At 39.8% G+C, this 20,917-nt stretch overlaps 1 protein-coding gene across 1 annotated transcript in view; it reads right to left on the bottom strand.

The window, feature by feature from the left end:
- Window positions 1-3,710: 3,710 nt before the first annotated feature.
- Window positions 3,711-20,917, bottom strand: part of AMPH (amphiphysin) — a gene marked incomplete at both ends in the record, with an annotated part of 130,157 nt that continues 112,950 nt past the window's right edge. Inside the window, 5 exons of the mRNA XM_082278578.1 lie at window positions 3,711-3,818; window positions 6,386-6,487; window positions 8,788-9,054; window positions 10,342-10,476; window positions 15,726-15,782. Coding sequence (XP_082134704.1) covers window positions 3,711-3,818; window positions 6,386-6,487; window positions 8,788-9,054; window positions 10,342-10,476; window positions 15,726-15,782 — 669 coding nt within the window. The remainder of the gene's footprint in view (window positions 3,819-6,385; window positions 6,488-8,787; window positions 9,055-10,341; window positions 10,477-15,725; window positions 15,783-20,917) is intronic.

Genomic DNA, 20,917 nt, shown 5'->3' with positions numbered 1-20,917 from the left:
TCTGGTATTGCACTGAATTTGCTGTGTGTGGCTGCAGACATTAGCCAACTTCAGATAATGAGAGATATTAATGACACAAACTCATAGTTGAATATTGAGCCAAATGACCGCTAATCTGGCAAATGCAAATTCTAGCATCTATCACCCTCTGCTGGGTATAAAGGAGTAAAACTCTCAGAAGCCGTTTGTGAGCAGCTGTGTGATCCATAGGCATGGATGGATGCCAAGAATTCCTACTCTGAGATTTTTAAGCAAAACCGTTCAACATCTGTCTTTTAAATTTTCATGAGTTCTTTTAAGGTGGACAGTAGTGTGATATTCTTTCTTGGGCTAGGAGATACCTGAAGATCCTCAGCATTTGCACAGCCTCTTGTGAAACATGAGACATCTTACAGGCTTAAAATGCAGGGTTCTGAATTTTATGGACAACTTCCACTTTAGTGGAATATCTCTATAATACCTTGGGAATTACAGAACCATGACAGGTCTGTCAGATTTTAGCCACTCAGAGAATTTTGCATGACCCTGTGTAGTGGAGGCTGGCTGGATGCCAGGCACCCACCAAAGCCACTCTCTCACTCCCCTTCACAAACTGGACAGGGGAGAGAAAATTTAACCAAAAAATTTAACAAAATTTAACAAATTTATCTCATATTGCGATAATGACCAGGGAGAGTTCACTCACTAAATATGGCCATGGACAAAGCAGGCTCAACTTAGACATTTGAATTAAATTTATTACTAAATAAAATCAGAGCATGATAATGAGAAGAAAAATAAAACCTTAACAATACCTTCCCCCTACCCTCCCTCGTTCTCCACTCTACCTCCTTCCCCAGTGGGGCAGGGAGACAGGGAATGGGGGTTATGGTCAGTTCATCACCCGTGGTTTCTCCTGCTACACAGGGAGTAGTTCCCCTGCTCCTCCATGGGATCCCTCCTACAGGAGACACTTCTCCATGAACTTCTCCAGTGAGAGTCCGTCTAATGAGCAGCAGCTCCCTGAGAACTGCTGCCATGTGAGCCCATCCCACAGGGAGCAGTCCTCCCTGAACTGCTGCAGCATGCGCCACTCTTCCATGGGGTGCAGTCCTTTAAGGACAGGCTGCTCCAGGGTGGGCTCCTCTCTCCACGGGCAAAGAATTTTAAAGACAATAATTTTCCTCATCCTTTCTGTGAGATACTTGCTTTATGGCTCTGGGGTGTGTGTGTGAAATGTGAAGACATACTCGATGTCAGAATGGTATGCCATATACACATTAACCTGCAGCATTTAAATGACACATCATGAGCAATTGCATGGCTTTTGGGAAATTACCAGCACATCTTGTTGCCAACAAATAATGACAGTAACATGAAAGCTCTTTGCTGCAGACCAGAGAGCTTTCCTATCTATGTACAATCTCAAGTGTACTTCAAAACCCTCTACGAATCTGGCACATTGCGCTGTACCAAGGAGATTAGAAGAATCAAGACCAAGGGTGTTTGACTTTGATGTGGATACTTCTAAAACCAAGAGGGCCGAATAATAGTAACTGCACACAATTGACACCTGGTGAAAGAATACTTTTGGCTGGTCATAGTAATGCTTTGGGCTGATCATAGTGTCCTTAGGGTTAGGACTGTCACACATAATGGTCTCACTTGATAGTAGGTCCCTTTCAAAAAGGTGCCACAGGGAAACTGAAGTGCCATTGTCCAGTGCTGGGCTTTTCCAGTGATATGTAGAGCAGCTATTAGTGAAATGCAAGTGTTGAGATGCAGTTAAGCAAGAAACTGGCCTGAAGGTTATCACGAGTAACACTGTAAGCCAAGTGTAATAGGTTATTATGATCACCTCAAAATGGTGTGCTGGAGTCTGGAATTTATTGTAACAAGAAAACCAAACGCAAGTTTTGACCTTGGAGACATTCTTGGCCCTTAGCTCAAACCTGTTGAAGGAATGAACAGAAAACCAGAGAGCTTTCCTGTAACCTGCTTAGACTCACTGGATATTTCAAATCCAAATTCCCAGTTATCACAGTTGAGCTTCTTCACAAAACATAGCTATCATTCGACTTGCCTTTGAAACCTACTGAGAGAGAGCCTGAAAAACAGAAAAATCAACTCTCCTCTTCTTCAAGAGGCATAAATCCCCTATTTCTTCAACTGAAATTCAGCAAAATAAAAATAGAGCGGAAACAGATATTGTTTGCATAGAAGGTGACCAACATATAATGAAAAATAACTGAATTCCTAGGAAAAGATAGATGTTCCTAAATATTTGCAGCTTCCATGCCTCAGCAAACACAATGGAGCAGATCTGTGGAGAACTTATTTTCTACACGAAATAAGTGTACAAGTGAAATATTACTAAGAGGTAGAGATCTTCAGCTGAGTGGTGCTTAAAGACAAACAAGCTCCCTTCCTCAGTGGACAGATATTAGCTGGAGGTCAGTCGGGAACAGGAAGAGCAGCAGAGAGACATGATGAGCTGGGGTTCAGACCTTTTGGAATTCTGGCCACAACTAGGGTTGAAAGCAAGAATTTAGATGTTGCACCTGGTTATGCTGTACTCCTTTGGAAAAAGAGGTATTAAATTAAGATTAGATTATATAATACAATGTATAAATTAAATGGACTTCTTACAAAACTTCAAAAGCACCACAGAAGAAACTTCTTTGGACCAAAGGTTTATTTTTAATGACACAGCACTGGAAAACATAAGTTACAGATGACTTTTTGATACAGGATACATTCTATATCTTACTTTAAAAGGTTCTGTGAAGGTACGCTGCATAAATACATATAGTGAAAATATATTGTGTTTATTTATTCTCAGAGATCAGTTCTGTTTCTTTTTGAAAATGTATTCAGCCAATTAAATAAAAAAGTGAAGATTAGCATCATAACAACTCTGCCTCCAGGTTATCTCATTGTAACTACTGCAGCTGGAAGAGGAGACCGAGCCACGCCTTCTCAAAGGTTAACGGCTTTGAACATGATGTTATTCATCATCTAAGAATGAAAATTTCACATTACAAACACAGATACTGTATCATGTTTTGGCAATGGAGCAGCTAGTTTTGCTTTGAACAAAACTGTTTCCTGTAATGCCAGACAGTGAAAGAGCAATGCATGTACTGGATGATACTACACAGCCAAAGAACTACAATGAAGTTGTGAAAATGCATATATAGCCATATGCACTTATATATACACATATAAGTTCTTGTGTATATATATTATACATGTCCAAAAATAACATTGGAAAACGTTGCAGAAGTTAACTATCTTTTAAACACATGAAACTTACAATAGTTTGACCTCATAACTACAGGATTATTAATTAAATCTTCTGCAGTGCAAAGGAATACAATACACTTAGTGCAGAGAAGTTAAGGTTTTGGTATTGAGGAAGCTAATTTCAGATTTCATGGGAAAGGATCAAATACAGGATCACCATAGCTCTGACAAAGCACAAACAAACCTGTTGCCACATACTCGTAAACAAATAAGGACATTTCATATTTATCTGATTTTTTTCCCATGTACTGCTCCAGAAATTACATTTTTACTGTTTGCATTCATGCTCATTTGATATGTTTCAACTAGCTTTGTCTGGCACCACTCTGTAAACCATTAAACTACAAAAAGATGGGCTCCTGTGTTTCAAAGAGGTTAAAAACCTACTGACTGAGCTTCATACTACATTTGTCTGCCTGGGAGAACTACTCCAGATGGCGTGTGAAGTTCTCTGGGAAAAGTCCTTTGTAACTATTTGCATCTCTGTACTGAAGCCACTCGGATTCCTTAATGCCAGTCAACCAGCCAGCCTCCTGCAAAGAAAAAGACAGAGTCTCTTAAATTTCAGGTGTCCCCCTCTTCCTCACTATGATCTTCAGACCTGAAGATGTTTCAGAGTAACATGGCCAAAAGATTTGGTGATTTGGTTAAAGAGCAGCCTCTAATTTTGCACAGACCATTTTCTCTGTACTCCAGACCACGATTATGTGAGACCAAGTGACTGCAAGCACACAATACAGCCTTTGGCCCATCTACCTCCTGGCTGAACTTAATACTATAGATGAGGGAAGAATAGTTCTGAATCTTAATTTTTTCCCCTATGATATTTTTTCTCTCATTCATGTATCAACAGTCAGAAGAAAGAACAGTTTCAGGAGTTACTATCTATAGAAAACATGCAATTATTTTTCAAAAAACTCCTGGAAAACTAAACCAGAACTTGACAAGCAAAATATTAACAAATCACCAGCAGTCCAAGCAACCAAAAGAGAAATTTCCTATTGGGAGGTACTGGGTTCTCTTAAGTGTGATAAATTCTACCTGTAATAAAATCATTTTGGTATTTTTAAAAATGACCAATCTACTCTCATCTCACTAACTAAGAAACTCCCTATCTTTTTCCTTTAAAGAAAAGGAACTGGAGCAAAGCCATGACAAACAGAACTACTAATGCTGCCATATTATTATTGCACAGACAGTACACATGGAGATAGAATAGCTTCAACAGATCATCACATACACCATCGAGTCATGATTACGGGGTGGCTGCATGTGCTGGTGGGGGCTGTCTGCCCCCAAATAACCATTGTTAAAGCAGATCCAGCTTATCTATGATAGTGGCTGGGTACGTTTAAGTGAGGACATGTTTTGAAGTATGTGGAATATCTGAGAGATAGAGGAACTGCAGCTCTCTAGCACAGGCAGCATAGACTGTAGAAAGGAATACACAGTTTTACTGGATAATAACTTCAACACAAGACTAATGGAAAAAGCCACTGGGTGGGACTGGTTTGCTTCAAATGGAGGTTGATGTTACCAGGTGTATTAGAATTACAGCTTTAGACAGGTCTCTTCTGAAGGCGAATAAAGTATAACAAAGATAAGTCGCTATATAAATCAACTAAGTACCTGGCAAAAGACTAAAGTATTGAGTTTTATGGTGACATTAAACATGAGGGAGAAATACATAATGTGCAATAAAGATATGAACAGAATCGCTTCAGAAACATGAATACATAAAGGTTTATTTTCTCCATCCCTGCACACAATTTACTTCAATTAATGCTAATGGGAATTTCAACGCACACCAGAAGAAGAATTATACTTCATGGACTCACCCATTATCATGTATTTAACACCTAATATCATAGCAAAAACAGACTAAAGTCAGAGAGCATATTTTGCTATCCTTAAAGCAGTGTGCTATTCTGCAAACATTGACAATAAAATCACTTGAACTGCCCATGAGGTAAGACGGCATAATTTGAGTAGGGGTAATAGACTTCATCCTTATAAAAAGAGCTATGTACCTGCTGTAGTATAAATATTTTGTTCTGAATTAAGTAAAAAAAAAAACCCACTCAAGAAAGCCAAGTATTCATATTTTGAATTAGAAGAAAGCTCAGCTGAGAGAACTGATAATTATCTACCCTTGAACAGCATCAATCAGCAAACCAATTTCAAACAGTTCTCAGGACTCATATGTGCTTAGAGCATTAGTATTTAGGCCTATTTTAAGAGATATTCTTCATTCAGGGTAGTGCTCTCAGCTACCTGATCAGGCAGGATCCAGTCCCCCACCTCTCAACCTCCAAATGAATTGGGAGACTTCTTACCAACACTACAGGCACCAACAAATGCCCACGGGGTGGCTGGTGCTAATAGGCTACAGTACAGTCTTCTCTTTTAAAGCAGCGACAAAAATCAACACACTTCACTGCAATTCAGTTTAACATACGGAATATAATTGTTTAAAAAATCACCTGAAATGCAATGTTAGTACAAAATTAGATGCCTTAAATGAAATTAAACTGTTGTTTAATTCAGGTTCAGGCTTCCGAGAGGTAAAGTTATCTTTACCAGAAGCACCTAACACAAAGCAGCATTTCTATACCTTTAGGCTATAGAACACCACAATTTGTGTGCATTCTCAGTGCTCTCTGTAGGTGAATTTGCATTATTTCAACAAATCCACACATAAAAACTCTGAACATTAAGGGAGCACATAATCAATTCTACTGTCATATTAAGACAAGATGATACAGAACAGTGTAACACAGAGTTTGTATGTCATCTGCTGCATGAAGTCTTTGTGTACCTGTGGGTCAGTATAAAATCCACTACAATGTAGCACAAAAAAACCCCTAAAAATATGCTGAGGTCATTAGATCCTGCTAATAACATCTATCTGTGACTTCAGGTGTAGTCAACGGTGTCATTTAATCTCAAATGAAACTAAGTACAAAGGCATAATTAAAATCTTTTGTGTTTTCTTACGGTAACGTCATTTTCAATACATATTCCCATTAACTATAATCTGTGAGAAAAAAAGTTGAGACAAAGAAAAATGTCAACAAAAGCAAGAACCACATGTTTTTACCTGATCAGCTGTGGTCTCAGAAGGAATCACTAGTACAATATCCCCTCGTTTTAAATTAAGCTCATCGTTGTTAGCTGCCTCAAAATCATGTAGAACTTCAACCTAAAGAAAATAACACCACACATATAGATGTGATCTAAATGAAGACATTTTATCAATAAAATTATCTGTTAAATCTTGACTGAAAAAAAGTTCACCTTTATAGATAGGTACATTCAAATTATTGTAGAATCATGGAATTCTAACAGGTTGTAATGGACCCTAAAGATCATCTATTCCCAACCTCCCCTGCCATGGGCAGGGACACTTTCTCCTACACCAGGCTGTTCAAGGCCTTATCCAACCTGGCTTTGAACACTGCCAGGGCTGGGGCATCCACAACCTCCCTGGGCAACCTGTTCCAGTGTCTCACCACACTCACAGTAAAAATTTCTTCCTAATGTCTAACTCAAATTTCTCCTCTTTCAATTTGCACCCATTGCTCCTTGTCCTGTCACTACAGTTCCTGATGAAGAGTCCCTCTCGGGCTTCCCTGTAGGTCCCCTTCAGATACTGGAAGTTTGTCATGAGGTCTCTATGCAACCTTCTCTTCTCCAGGCTGAACAGCCTCAGCTTTCTCAGCCTGTCTTAGTATGGGAACAGCTGCAGTCCTCTTATCAACCTTGTGGCCCTCCTCTGGATTTGCTCCAACAATTCCATGTCCTTCTTATGCTGGGGACACCCAAACTGTATGCAGCACTCTAGGTGGGATCTCACAAGGACAGAGTCACCTCCTTAGATCTGGCAAAAATTGATAAAAAAGGCATTGATTCATGTCAGGTTTTTATACATTTCCTTAGAAGCAGGGACAACTTAAGGATAGTTTCCTTTGCTGGGACAATCAAAGGAAACTTAAGATCCTTTCCTAAGATTACAAGATCTCAAGGACAGATGATACTGCAACATCCCACAAGTCCTGCCTCTTGGACAAGGACGGCCAACCATTATTCCTCCCATGTAAGGAACTTCCTTTCATTCCCCATTATCATTATGAGATCTGAGAGAGGGGTGGCAGGATTTTACAAATAAAATTGAGAAAGGAATTCAGGAACTTTAGATTCAATCATTCTCTTGTTGTGCCCACTGCTGTACTACTCTTCCTGTGAACATCCATAAAAATTTGAGTCAGTCATATAGCACCCATTGCAACAGGTGATCAAAGAGGTGAGTAATGGGAACCCTACTTAGTGGTTGCCCTGGAAGGAGCTCCCACTTACCAGCAGATGGGTATGCCAACAACATCTGCCTTTCAAAGGAGTTATTATTAAAACATTGGCAAGATCAGCATGTCATTGTGAACAGACCATTTTAAGGAAATGGTTTTATTGCCTTAAAAGATAGCTAGTCTAATTTTCTCAAAGCACAGACAGTGCCACAATAACACTGCAGTTATGAAAAAAAGAGGCATTGAAAACCAGATGGCAAGCATATATTCTGCTTCTCCTTCTCTATGTCTGACCCAAGAGAGTGTGATGAAAAACAAAAGATGAACTATGTCAGCATGTCTGAGTTGCATGATACCTTTACTGTTATCCACAGAGTTTGCAGAAAATATTGAGCAATGAGAATAGACCAAAAAGAATGGCATACTTAGAGAGTACTATGGGACTAATTAGTCTGAACTTTGCAAATTATAATACGAAGCATGTAAAGTTCATCCATCCTCAAGGAGCTTTTCTACTGCTCAGTGATTCTAAGTGAAAAGTATTTTCAAAGAACCTTGTAAACCAGGAAACCCTTGGGGTTTTGCCAGCCAAGGAAAGAATTTCTCTTATGCCTCATTAAACTTTTCTGTTTGATTACCCTAATAGTTTATATTATTACTAAAGTTACTGGATGACATTTTGGCTTCATTACCATGAATTGTAGCCATGGGTTTCAATAGAATCAGTAGTTCCACTATAGATTTTCGGGCCAGAAAAATGCCATTTTTTTAATGATCATAGAATCACAGAATGGTTTGGGTTTGCAAGGGACCTTAGAGATCAAATATATTGTTAGCATATCAGGTATATCTTTAGCATATATCAACAATATTCCTGATTAACTATGTGGCAGTGCAGTCTTATACAATATATTAATTTTCAGCAGTCATTTGGTGAGATTCAAGGGTTCTTGTACTTGAGTGAATCTTATGGCTACCTAAGGATATGCACAGCAAGAAGCATGCAGAAAATATATCTTTTCAGACTTCATTTATGAAGCAACAATATAACATTACAGTTGTAGTTGCATGTATTCGTGTGTGCATGTGGCTGATAAACTAAGAATCCTTTGGCCTCAAGAAATCATGACACTACATGTGCAGACAAGACACACCCAGAGAAGCTAGCGATATCTAAAAGAAGAATGGAGAAGCAGACCTTATAGAGAAAACCAGGTGGCATTGCTGAAGCTGCATCCTCTGCTAGTACAGGCTGATCCTGAGAAAGTACAGCCTGGATTTCTTCAGCAGGTTTCTGATCATTTCCAGCTTGGGAAGTTTCACTGAGAGAAGTGTCAGTGATCTGAGCGTCCATCTCTGTTGTGCCATCTTTGGGTTCATTCATGATGACTTCATGTTCTTCTCCCTCCCCCTCGTTGTTTGATGCTGGCTCTATTACTACTGAAGGGATGCTGCTGACCTTTTCCTGGGGAAAAAAACCCGAAAAACAAACCAACAATCCCCCCACCCCCCGAAAAGAAACGCAAAGCTATTTAGTACTTTATTTCAAGCAGGAAAACACTATTGTTTGTTTATTGCATATGGCATATATGGTGACTAGAATTTCTTTTTTCTCTACCATGAATTCTTAAGACAGAAAACAGTATTTGTGCAAGAATGTCAAGGAATAATCCCTTCCCTGTTATCAGTGCTCCCCTAACTCCTCCTAAACCTACTTTACACATTATTACACTAAATGATGAAAATTCTCTGTAGGTAGCTTGGGCTTCATTCTCAGTGTTCCTGGAAATTAACTTTTTTCCTCTGCTCTTTAGCTTCAGCAGGTTTGAGTGAAGCCACTATTTCCAGTAGTCACTGTACTGTTTTTATTTGGAAATTCAAGTCAGCAGGATAACAGCGATAGAAAGTGACGAAAGAAGGAAATATGACCTATTTCTTTGACTGAAGGGATTTCTTCTGATTTACAGCAATGTAACTGGGAGCAGAGAGAGCAAAAAATCTAAGTAGCATCTGACCAGTAATGAAGCCCAGTAAAAAAAGCATTTAACAAAACTGGTTGGAGCACCCAACCTGAAAAAAACATGTTCATTGATCCTCTTCCAGACCATCTTATCCTGGAGCACAGATGAAATAGAATATGCAGTGACAACAGGTGGTAACTGGCTGCCCAGCTACAGGGTCTGCTCTAGTAGGTGTTTACCAGCTCTCAGAGGTTGCAGAGGAAAAGGCAGCAGGCCAGATATGGATGCATGCCTTGACCACCATGACTTACAGGAAACAAAGTAATGCTGTTGATAGGATATGGTGCCAAGATACTAGAAAAATCCAATTGTTTCTCTGCCTATTTCTCCAGAAAGCCCTGGTATGTTATGTGATAAATGTCATCTCCACAGAGGGGCACAGAGAGACAACAGTGGGGGACAACCCAAACAATATGCTGTCCATGCTGCTCACAGGGCCATCATAGGAGCCATCACAGGAGCCATCATAGGGCCATCAAGTCCCATCTCCACAAGCCTAGGGGAGTACAGAGACACAAAGGCAGGCACAACCCAAAGTAAGGACTTAACAGAAAGGACACCCTGTGTGAGACCTTCCTAGGGCTGTCCCAAGAGAACATCAACCTTGCTATTGGTTGAACCTGTACTGGTTGAACCTAGGGGCACAGAGATGCAGTAGTCTTGCCTCTCTCGGGCTGCTGAATCTGTCCTGCTTCCCCTAACACACTCTCCCATGCACTGACATGAGTTACCTGAGACACATCTGCCTCTTTTTCTTCTCCCTGAGGTTTGTCACCTTCAGCAACATCCTCCTGCTCAGTGGTGGCAGCTCCTGCTGCCACAGCCACACTGTCTTCTGATGCCACAGTCTCACCAACAGGTACCGCCTAGAAACAACAGAAGGGAGGGACCTTTCAGGATATGAGTTACAGATACTTGCTGGAGAGAACATGGACTAGCCTCTGCTCTGTGGCCTCCCTGTGTGATGCTGACCTATGGTCTTGAGTTCACTGGTGTTCCTCCTGATATATGGAAAAGAGCAGTGCTGGGGACAAGCTTGTTCAGAGAAGCTGATTAACAGGCAGGAGAGAGACATTTATGAAACCTCACCAGACAACATTTAGCAGAGTCCTCAGGTGTTATGAGTGGAGTAACTGTTTTCCTTCCCTTGTCTTCCAGCTCTGTTGTGGAAGAAATTTACCACTCGTTTCTGCTGAGGAGGAGGAGCTTGTAAATTATGCAGGGGTCCACAGGACCCTGCTAATGGAATCTGTTCTTGGGAAGAGGCTTCAAGCTTTCTCTAGCTAGTCACCTACCTCTAGACCTTGCCTGGCTCCAAAAATCTTGTAATCTTAATTATACATTCCTTTCTAACAGAGAAACTTACACATCAGGCCATGTCACCAGAAGTAAATATATTCTACATCTGGATAAATATCAGAAAAAATATAACCACAAAGATCTATTGTTATGTCAGTATAAAAAGATACATAAAAGCTAATTCAGTCTGGCTGTGACTGAATAATTTCTGATCAGTCTGTGATGAGAAGTTAATGCATGATTTATTCCAACTCTTGAAAGGTGGATAGAAAAGTACCTGCCTACTACTAGATCAATGTTTAATCCTTCATCCAGCTGAAACTGCTACTTCTTGTTGTGGGTATCTCAAAAGGTTATTGTATTCCCTATATATTGGTTCCCTAAATTGTTACTGTCTCTTTAAGACCCTGCAGCCAAGAAAAACTGGGGCGGGATGCTATCGTGGGCACTATTACAGTCTGCTCTAGCAGGCAGCTCACCCCTTTTTCCTGCTTGGTCTTTGCTTAAGCAGAGGCTTCTCCCTTTTTGGGTTCTCTTTCGTTTTTTTTTTTTTTTTTTTTTTTTTTTTTTTTTTTTTTTTTTTCTTCCTTGTCTTGGAGAGACTGCAGTTAGAGACTTTGAGCTGCCTTGGGACGAATTCTGCAGGTGCCTGTCCGCAGCCGAGGTACCGTGCCGACAGCAGCGGAGCAGCCGCGGCTCTGGCCCCGGTCGTTGTCAGCCATGAGTGGCCCCCGGCCGGCTGCTTTGCCTGGCCCTGCCTGCCCTGCTGTCTCCTGCTGTGAGGAGGGCACTGACTCCACATGGACCGTCGGGTCTTCGTCTGCCGCCGGAATTGCTCCATGAGCTCTTGCCTTCCCGGACGGGATCTGGCACCATCTTGTCCCTTTTGTCTTTCCCACGCAGTCGCCCCTGTTGGGCCCGACCTCGGGAAAGGGTGTTTGTGGGCATTTTGGGTCTCTTTTTGTTCTAATGAGTTCGTAAGATTTAGCTTTTTCTGTATCTAGCAGTTTATTTACTGTTAACTTTTGCTTGTTGCTGTTTCATTTGTTAGTAAACTTATTTTTTCACTTACATCTACTCGTATTCGTTCCTTAGTGGTGGAAAGGGATTAGTTAAACCTATAAAAAGGGAGGCAATTCATGCTAGAGTGTTCTCCTCTTAAACTGTCTTAAACCAAGACACTTGTGATTTATGCCTCACCCTAACATTTGTATTGCTATATAATGCTTACAGTAGGATATCGGGTATACACTTTTAGGTTTGGACTGTTGAAGGTAAATGACAAAACTCATTGTTTTAATCTAATTAACTTCAAGACAGCATTTTTACCTTACAGCAGATAGCTCCAGGATAAAGAAAAAATACTGAAGGAAAACTCTTTTCGAGGTACCAATGTCAAACCACAGTTAGCAGAGATCTCTCTAATGTCCAGTGAACAGTCTGATGCTGTTTCCTCAGCTTCATCTTTACCCCGTGGATGAGGCTTCACTACCTGAACTTAGCAACTGTTCAAAAGCACTCTTCAGGCATTGTTTTTTAATATTCACCACTACTCCTATTTGCTGCTATTGATTGATGTGATAAAGAAGTCCTCCTGGAATCCTTAAAGTCAGAAAATATTATATGGATTTATAGAATTCACCAGGGAACTTTAATTTAAATTGAAACTGCTGCTGCTGAAGGATGCTCTTTTGTAAAAGGAAATAACATCAACAGATTAGGTCAGATGTTGACATTTTCTCCTATAAGGCGTGCAAGTCTGCCACTTATAGCATTACCAATTTCAGCAGTCTTGACTCAGGAAGATATACAAATAAATGATGAGTGTAAAAGTCCTGGAAAAGGCTAATAGAAAAGAATGGAAATAGAGTACCCATCAGATTGATTTTACACCATGCATTTCTAAGAGCATGCTGCAGAAATTGATCTTGCTGTCTATTCTGATTAGGATCAACAACTTCTTTTCTATTTATTGGATTTGTATAGCCCATTTTATTTCACTAAGGAGGAGAATACTAATTTACATGAATCGGCTCACAAATGCCCCACAGTGAAAGGGTGACACTCTCACAGCCTGCAGTCATGAGTCACTAAATGTATACCACAGCTCACAATCACACAATCATTTGTTCTTGTGTCTTAGAGTACAAAGCCAATAAAAGCTAGGGAATTAAAAAAAGCTTTTATAAAAAGGCATGTGAGGTAGCACAGAAAAAACCTCACTATCAGCTTCAAATATTTGATAAGTACAGAAGAGAAAAAAAAAAGGCATCAGGTTGAATTCATACCCAGCTATGTTAAATCACGTCCTTGCAGATACAGTTACTTTTACTACCTTACTTCATATTGAAAGCCAATCCTACAGATCTGTTTTATATAGGTAATTAATAACATCAGCCAGTCTAATAGTATTCCAAATTAGCTATTGTTGAAAATGGAAATGAAAAAAAGTCTGACAACTCCGGCGGGGGGAGAAATTGCAGTCCAAAACCAATGTGGTTGATAAAAGCAAGCTCCGTTTATTAGCAATCCAGAGGCACTAATATAGTATACCAGCTTGTTAACTCTTTAAGTGGCTTAAAACTTATCAAAGCGAATTTCTGCTTCTACATAATTGGACTTACATTGGCAAGCTTCTACAGGTATGTTATGATTAAAAGAATTCAGAGTTCACCTCCCCTTCTCCGGGTCTTATCTAAACAGCTGTAAATCTTCAAAACTCCCTTTTTGTTCCCAGCCCTTTTTTTTTTCACACAGGGATTTTCTCATGGAGAGTTTTTCTCACACATAGGCCTTTTGCTTGCAGGCCTATTGCTTGTATAGTTCTTTTATTGATCCCATAATTCTATCAATGATCCATGTCCCTGATCCTCTAACCAAATCCCAACAAGCTATCTCTAGCAGTATTATTGAAATTTGGATAGCTGTTCCATTACACCAAGCACACAGGGGAGAAATAAAGGATCATCCAGTATAATGAAGGGTGTGATAGAACCACCCAACTGTTTTAATTGTACAGATGTGAATTCTCCTTTAGCCAGGATGCAGCTGATCCACACAGTTACTCTCTCATTAACATTGCTGTCAGCTGAACACAATGCCACAATTCAGTCGAGAGCGATAAAGAGCTCAGGAAGAGGAGAAGAGGTACCAAGCCTGCTGCTGGAGTCTGCCAGAGGAGCTCCCTAAGCTACACTGGTCTTACAGGGCTGAAGTTAGAACCCATGGCTGGATTTAGAACAGGAATGGGTAATTTTTATGACAGCTGGTTATAATCACAGCTAAGCTAGCTAATGTCAAGAGAGACCAATCATCATGCTTTATGGAATGCATCAGTTGCAAAGTCTTGGAAGATTGTGAAGTACTACTGGAGAATTTGTTATGCAACTTACAGAGTATCAAAGGGACTATGCTCCATTACCAGTCAAATACTGGCTTAGCAAATAACTTGATCTCCTATGGCAGCTCTTCTGCATACAGTAATTTAAAAAGTTTTAAACAGAACACAGGCAAACTCACTCTCAGTTAAGAGAGTGAACAAGTAGTATTAGAATAAAGGGGGAAGATTTCAAAGACTTAGTCTTGGTGGTAGCACAGTGAGGCATTTCTTGCATATTTCTTCTTGAACTAGACTTGTTGGGAGTGACAAAGCAGTGCTAGAGGAACAACACAACACTCTCTTGGACTGTGTCTATACCAAGCTGGGCTTGATCTACCACTCCCACTCTGCACTTTCTTCCTATGCAATGCCACTGGTTTCCATGTGGATGTGGCAGCGCTGGTGAGGAATACAGAACTAGTGAGTCCCAAATTCACTTCCAAGTGACACTGGTATGCCCTACAGCCACAGATATATCCTTGGTTCTAGCAGACCTAATGCTGTTTTACAGCACGATAATGAACCTAAGATTGGACAGCTGAACGTAGCATGTTCTGAAACCAGTTTACCTTTTTGTATATATTGTGGCACCAAAACGGTAACAACAAAAAAGCACAAAAAACCCCCAAAAAAGCCAGCACCTTGAGATACAAATCCTGAGTGATTAATAACTAGGTTTTATTTCCCAGTTTCTACTTCTATCCCTGAGGTTGATATGCAGCCATTCCTCTTGTGCTGCCCTCTGTGCACATTTGAACACATTGTAGTTTCACTTTAGTATACAATGACTCAGAATAAGTACTTTTATCACCCCTAAAGAAATATAGCAATATGCAATCATTCAAGTCCACATATGCATAGCCTAAAGTATGTCACAGAGCTTTTAATTTGCTTTGTAATTTGATTTTAACTGTATCTAACTTGATGCCAGATTGCACTTTAGCAAACCAACTCATAATGTGATTATTTTCAAGTATCTGGGCATAGCTCAGGGCATATTGTGCTAGGAAAAAGAAATGATTAATCATAGGGTTTTTTTATAAAGAAGTTTACAGAAAGGCTACGCAAACAAATATACAGAAATTGTAAAAGCTGCTGGGAATCTACGCAGTGTATTTCCAAATGTCAATAGAAACAGCATTATACCTCCTTTAGCCATGGAGCTGTTTTGTTTGCTGCCCTGAAATATTTATCACTCTATACTGCTGCAACAGGCAGTTTCTAAGATAAATCCTGCATTGAATGAGAGACGATCTGTTAGAATATATATGCCATGGGTGCAGATATATGTGTGCAGTGTTAGACCTAGATACCACAGCTTGGTCACAGTTGCATTGTATTGGCCTGCCTGTTGATGACATGCAAATGACAAATTTTTTGCAATGGTTCTCTTGAAGATATTTAAGCACAACCATACTCAAGTCTATTCATATGTACCTCACTTTCCTCCTCAGCAACTCCAGTTGTCTCCTTATCCCCTGCCTCGACACTCTCCTGTATAAAAAGGAAATATGGTCATCACCTTACTCATGCTGAGGCAATGGCTGCAGTGAAATTTGTATTAATCAGGCTAATGGAAGCATGCTGTGTATGGGATGCAATGAAATGAATGGCTAAATGAGCAAGTAATATACTATTAAATATCAAATATATATCAAATATCAAAGATACTGCCACATATAATCTGAAATAGAAGTATTTATATGCTAAACAAAAAACCTTTACATATGTCATCATCATCACACTGGAAGTGTTAAGGACAATTTTACTTACTTTTATTACCAGTATTCTTGTAACAGCACCAGCTTTGAAGAATTGTTTAGTAAGTAACCTGGCAGTTTCCACCAAGCTCAAATTTCTCCCACCTGTGACTCAAACTGTTTCCATTATCACCTGCTGCTGCTCCTGTAATTCACCAGGACTTCAGTGTAAGCTTCAAAAAATACTTCTTCCACTCATGTTCAACTGCAGCTCATTTAAAGGGGCTGTTACAAAGATGTAGGTCACAAAGTTCTCTCTCTCTTTTTTTTTTTCTTTTTGTTTTCCAGAATTACCTTACTTTGGGTCCATATCCAGTGGTACATGTAGCAGGTGCCTGACATTACAAAAATTAGACATCAGTGGTTTTCCAAATCTGACACCCATTTAGGTGTTCAAAGGATGGAATGCACTGAATGGTAACAAGCTCCTCCCAAACAGTACTTGTTACCAGCACCAGGTCCTTTTCTACAAAAGGTCAACAGTCAAAATCACTAAAATTCAGGCTTGGTTTGGAACAGTTGGAAGTGCCTTTCTTAGCTGTTCAGGTTTGACTCTCTGCAGACATAGCTACTTCTAAAGACACTCTGCTAAGCAAAAACAAGTCAAAGCCCCATTATGAAAATAAATTTTGCTAATAAATTTTGACACAGCTAGGTCAGATTTTGGTCAGATTTTTCTGAAGACCTGTAGGGGTGAAGAGAAGTTATGCAAACATACTTGGAGGCATGGTATATTGAAATGTCTGCTTTGGCAGTCAGGAGCCAGGAAACTTCACATACTCAGGATCCAGCTACCTGCCTTCACACACACAGCTATCACACCAAAATTCCTTAAAGTTTCAGCTGAAATGGTTGCATGTTTCTTTTTTAATAAAAGGATGTTGACTTACATGCAAACTTCATATTGCTCACTTTTTTTCTACTCTAACCTAGTATTGCTTGCCGTCATTCATAAGCCCCAAACATGCCCAGATGCCAGGACAAGGCAGATGCTGACAATAGTGTTGCCATAGAAACGTCTTACAGCCGTATCCCTGTTAAAAATTGCACTGTTATATAACCATTTAAAAAATGATTAATTCCTTTTTTTTTTTAAGTTGCCAAGCCTCTGCTATGTGGTCTTCAATTTTATAGTAAGTTTGAGGAGACCGTAGAGGGTCTTAAATAGAAACAAATATCAACAGCAATTTGCAATATTTTTGCAATAGCAAAATATAAATATTTCACACTCTACTGATGCATGCATGCATGCACAGAGCCACCCAGAGAAATCTTTTTTCTTTTTTGTAGAGCAGAGATATACTGTTGCCCATAAAAGCTTTATGTCCAACTGCAAGTCAGTACACAGATGACTTCCCTACTTGTACTAGCAAAAAGTGCTGAATTTCTGCCAGCAGGTGTCTTTACAATTTGCCTTGAGAAATTAGTACAGTCTTGCACTTCAAAGTCAGGAATGTGTCAGCCTTTTCCATTTTCTTAGTAATTCCCTGGCAATATTCTCTGGTAAGAATCCCATCAGCCCAGGTTTGGGTATCTTTGCAGAAGGATCTAACATATGCATATTTTTAAATAAGAACTGTTTTCTAGGTTAACTGAAAGCACAATTTTGGTTGGAAAGGTTAAAGTAAGGAGAGCTTCTCTTGCTCCCCAAAGCTTGGGCTTTCCTGAACCTAATTTGACTATTGTGTACTAGTCAATTTAGTAGCATTTTGCTTTTCTGATTAGCTGGAAGTTGGGATTTTGTGGATAATGGAGTTTGAGAAGAGAGGCATGATAGCATAAACTGTATCATTTTTAGAGGATGCAACCCTAGTAAAAAGGACGGCTGGAATAACAATAGTAAACTAACACCCTGGTTCCACAGAGGAAAATATGCTTCTGCGGACTTCAACAGAAGGATACTATTCTACATCAGTTCTCTCCTGTATATGAGAGCCATATATTTTTAATGGCCTTATGCTCCAATTTTGTACCCACACTCAGTTTCACACTCAGAATCTGGACACAGCTGACCGCTCTTCTGCATCTAACCATTGTATTGCTCTCCCAAACTACATGCTCCACCACTTGGGCACTGTGAATTGTACCTACAGTGGGATTGAACCCACTGTAATTAGATACTCTTGGTTGCACGCTGTTCCCCGGCCTCTGCTGTACTTGCTCAGTGTCTGCAAAGAGCTTATCAGGAGGTAGCTTCACGTATGCTTATATACTGCTCTGAAAACCAAAGTATTTAGCTGAGTGTATGACTCCTTTAATGGGAGAACATCAGAATCCAGGCAGGCATCAAACCCAAAGCACTGAGAAGCTCTTTCCAAACTAGTAAATGCAGTGGAAGTAGAAAAGCTTACCTCCAAGTGCTATGTCTCACATATAGGAAAAGAAGAAAGGGAAATAAATACATTTCATAAGCATTCACTTTATTATGATGTCCTTATGCTATCTTTGCTTGAATGTGAAAAATTGATGTGGTGAGAGGGGTAGTATTATTTGAAAAAGAAATAAGCCAGTGGTTAATGCATTACATCCTGTAGACTATCCTTTGGATTTACAGCTGCCTTTGGGGATGCTATAGAAACAGGAAAACAACTCTTTCTGCGTCGAGAATTCCATGCACAAACTTTTTACCATGGTTAACTATTCTTCTGTTGGCACATATGGTCATCCCATCCCTTTAATTACCAGATATTTTATCCCCTCACCAAAAAGGACCAACTGTTGACAGCTACTAATAAAAACTTTATTTGTTCTATGGCACTGGAGACCAAGACAAAAATATGGAATGGGATAGGCAGCAATTCTGACCAGGTCTTCTAATGAAGCTTTGGCAATCTTGATCAGGCAGACTATGAAACAGCAAGTAACTGAATCCAAAATGCCCAGACAGGCAAATGGTACCCTATCCCTTGGACCATTCTCTCCATAATTTAAACGATCACCCTACCAGAAAATTTACTCTGAAGTTCCTATAATGAGGAATCCATGCCATAAATTTTCTGTATTAACGGGATGTGACAGGAAACTTACCACAGAAAAACTGAACTGAGGACTGGCTGTTGCTCAAAACTGGAAACAACTAAACTCGGTAAGAGATTCCCAATGAAGCAGTATCTATTAATATTTTACAACTCTACTTTTAAAGGAAACTGTCACTCATAAAGCAAATGAATGTAGAACTGCTGCAGGGAAATGACATGTTTTCATCTTTTGCAATTCAGTGTATTTTTCCTTAACTTTGAACATATTTGTCATTAATCCTAATCTTCAAAACTCTTCTTTGCAAGTCCTAGAAAACCCTCCCTGAAATAACAACCTTTCAGAACCAAATGCAGTGACTCAATTTCAGGCATTTTTAAAATCAACACTTTAGCTTTTTTTCCCCAAATTAGTAAGGACAACATCATTTTGAATTAGCAACAAAACACCAAGAACAAACCTAATTAAAACTGTTTAACTTCTATTTAATGCCTATATTCTTCCTCTTGGATTGCTCTTAAATAGTCTATCTCTTGCATTGTTTCTCTCTGCCTCTCTCCCAATAGCTCTGCGCTCCTGTGACTCAGCCAGAGCAGCTGACAACAGACCATGGACCCAGAACTCCTCAGCAGCAAAATGGATCAGCTGAAAAGGTCATGCCAGCCAGCAAGCAAATGCACGGTGCTGCAGAGAGACTGTTTAATTACTGCTCAAAATGTGCAACAGGCTTCAGAGCATTGCTTTGTCTTAGTGCAAGACAAAAATGTTTCCTTTTGGAAAATGGGGAACTTAACATTTTTTTTTTCCTTCAAAATAAAACCACCTTTTTGGCTTCATTAGTATCTGTTCTTTCACATTATTCCCTGTCATGCACTCATAGGAAGAGAAGAGCTCCAGATCAATGACTGATTTCCCATCTCTTCTCTATCCACTTTCCCTCCCACTTTCCTTATTCCAAACCATCACATTTACATGAGGCATTTTTCTCAACAGTTTGACAAAACAATGTGCCTCAGATAGGTAATTTCATTTTTTGCCTTCCTATAGAGTTAACAATATGAACTGAAAACACACAGAAGGGGAGAGCCTGGTCTACATAGACTATGAAGTTTTCTTCATCCAGTTATGTTAGTAGAAAGGAATGATCCTGAAATCATTTGCTCCAGTGTGTACCATGGAACCAATCAAAAGTGAATTAAAATATGAAACAAATACTCAAAGTTCATGCAAGTGTAATCAGAACTAAGCCTAAACGTAGTTCTGGGGAACCCACTGTGACTGCTTCCCTCCATAGGTCCAATGCTGCTAGGCATCCCCAGAGAATGGGTAAGGTTGGACAGAGACAGGTATTATCTGCCCTTTCCCCCAAAGTCCTGCAGAACAGCCCATCTAGCACTGCCCACCTTTCCTCACACAATAAATTATTTTTCTCTGTTAGGAAGAGCTCAGTAGCTTGATATCTGATAATTGGATATCTATCCATGCTCTCTGCTGTCACATTTATAGGTCTACAGATACTTCCACTTTCTTCAGCTAATTTGCATCTACATTAGCTTAATATTGATATCCATATGGCAGTGTATCAAATGCTTACTGAAAACCACCTGATTTTATGGTCACTTGGGTATCATTGTCCCTGCTTAGCAGCTAAAGACACACAGGGTCTCCCTCAAGGCCAAGTGGAGCTCAGCAAGCCTTAAACCTTCTCTTCTAAGAACACTTACGGCACCGAACTATGCTCAATAGACAAAGAGCACAGCTATATGTATCTTCCACCAGCTTCTGTGGCAGAGGAACTGACCTACAAAACAACCCCTTTTTTCCATCCAGTTTTTCAGTAGTAATCTTCATATTCTACCAGCAACTCACTTGAGCCTTTGAATATGTTATTGT

Source organism: Coloeus monedula (assembly GCF_965178545.1).
Source record: "Coloeus monedula genome assembly, chromosome: 1".
Classification (NCBI taxonomy): Eukaryota; Metazoa; Chordata; class Aves; order Passeriformes; family Corvidae; genus Coloeus; species Coloeus monedula.
Note: the sequence above shows the minus strand (reverse complement) of the source record. Positions and strands in the feature narration are given on the sequence as shown.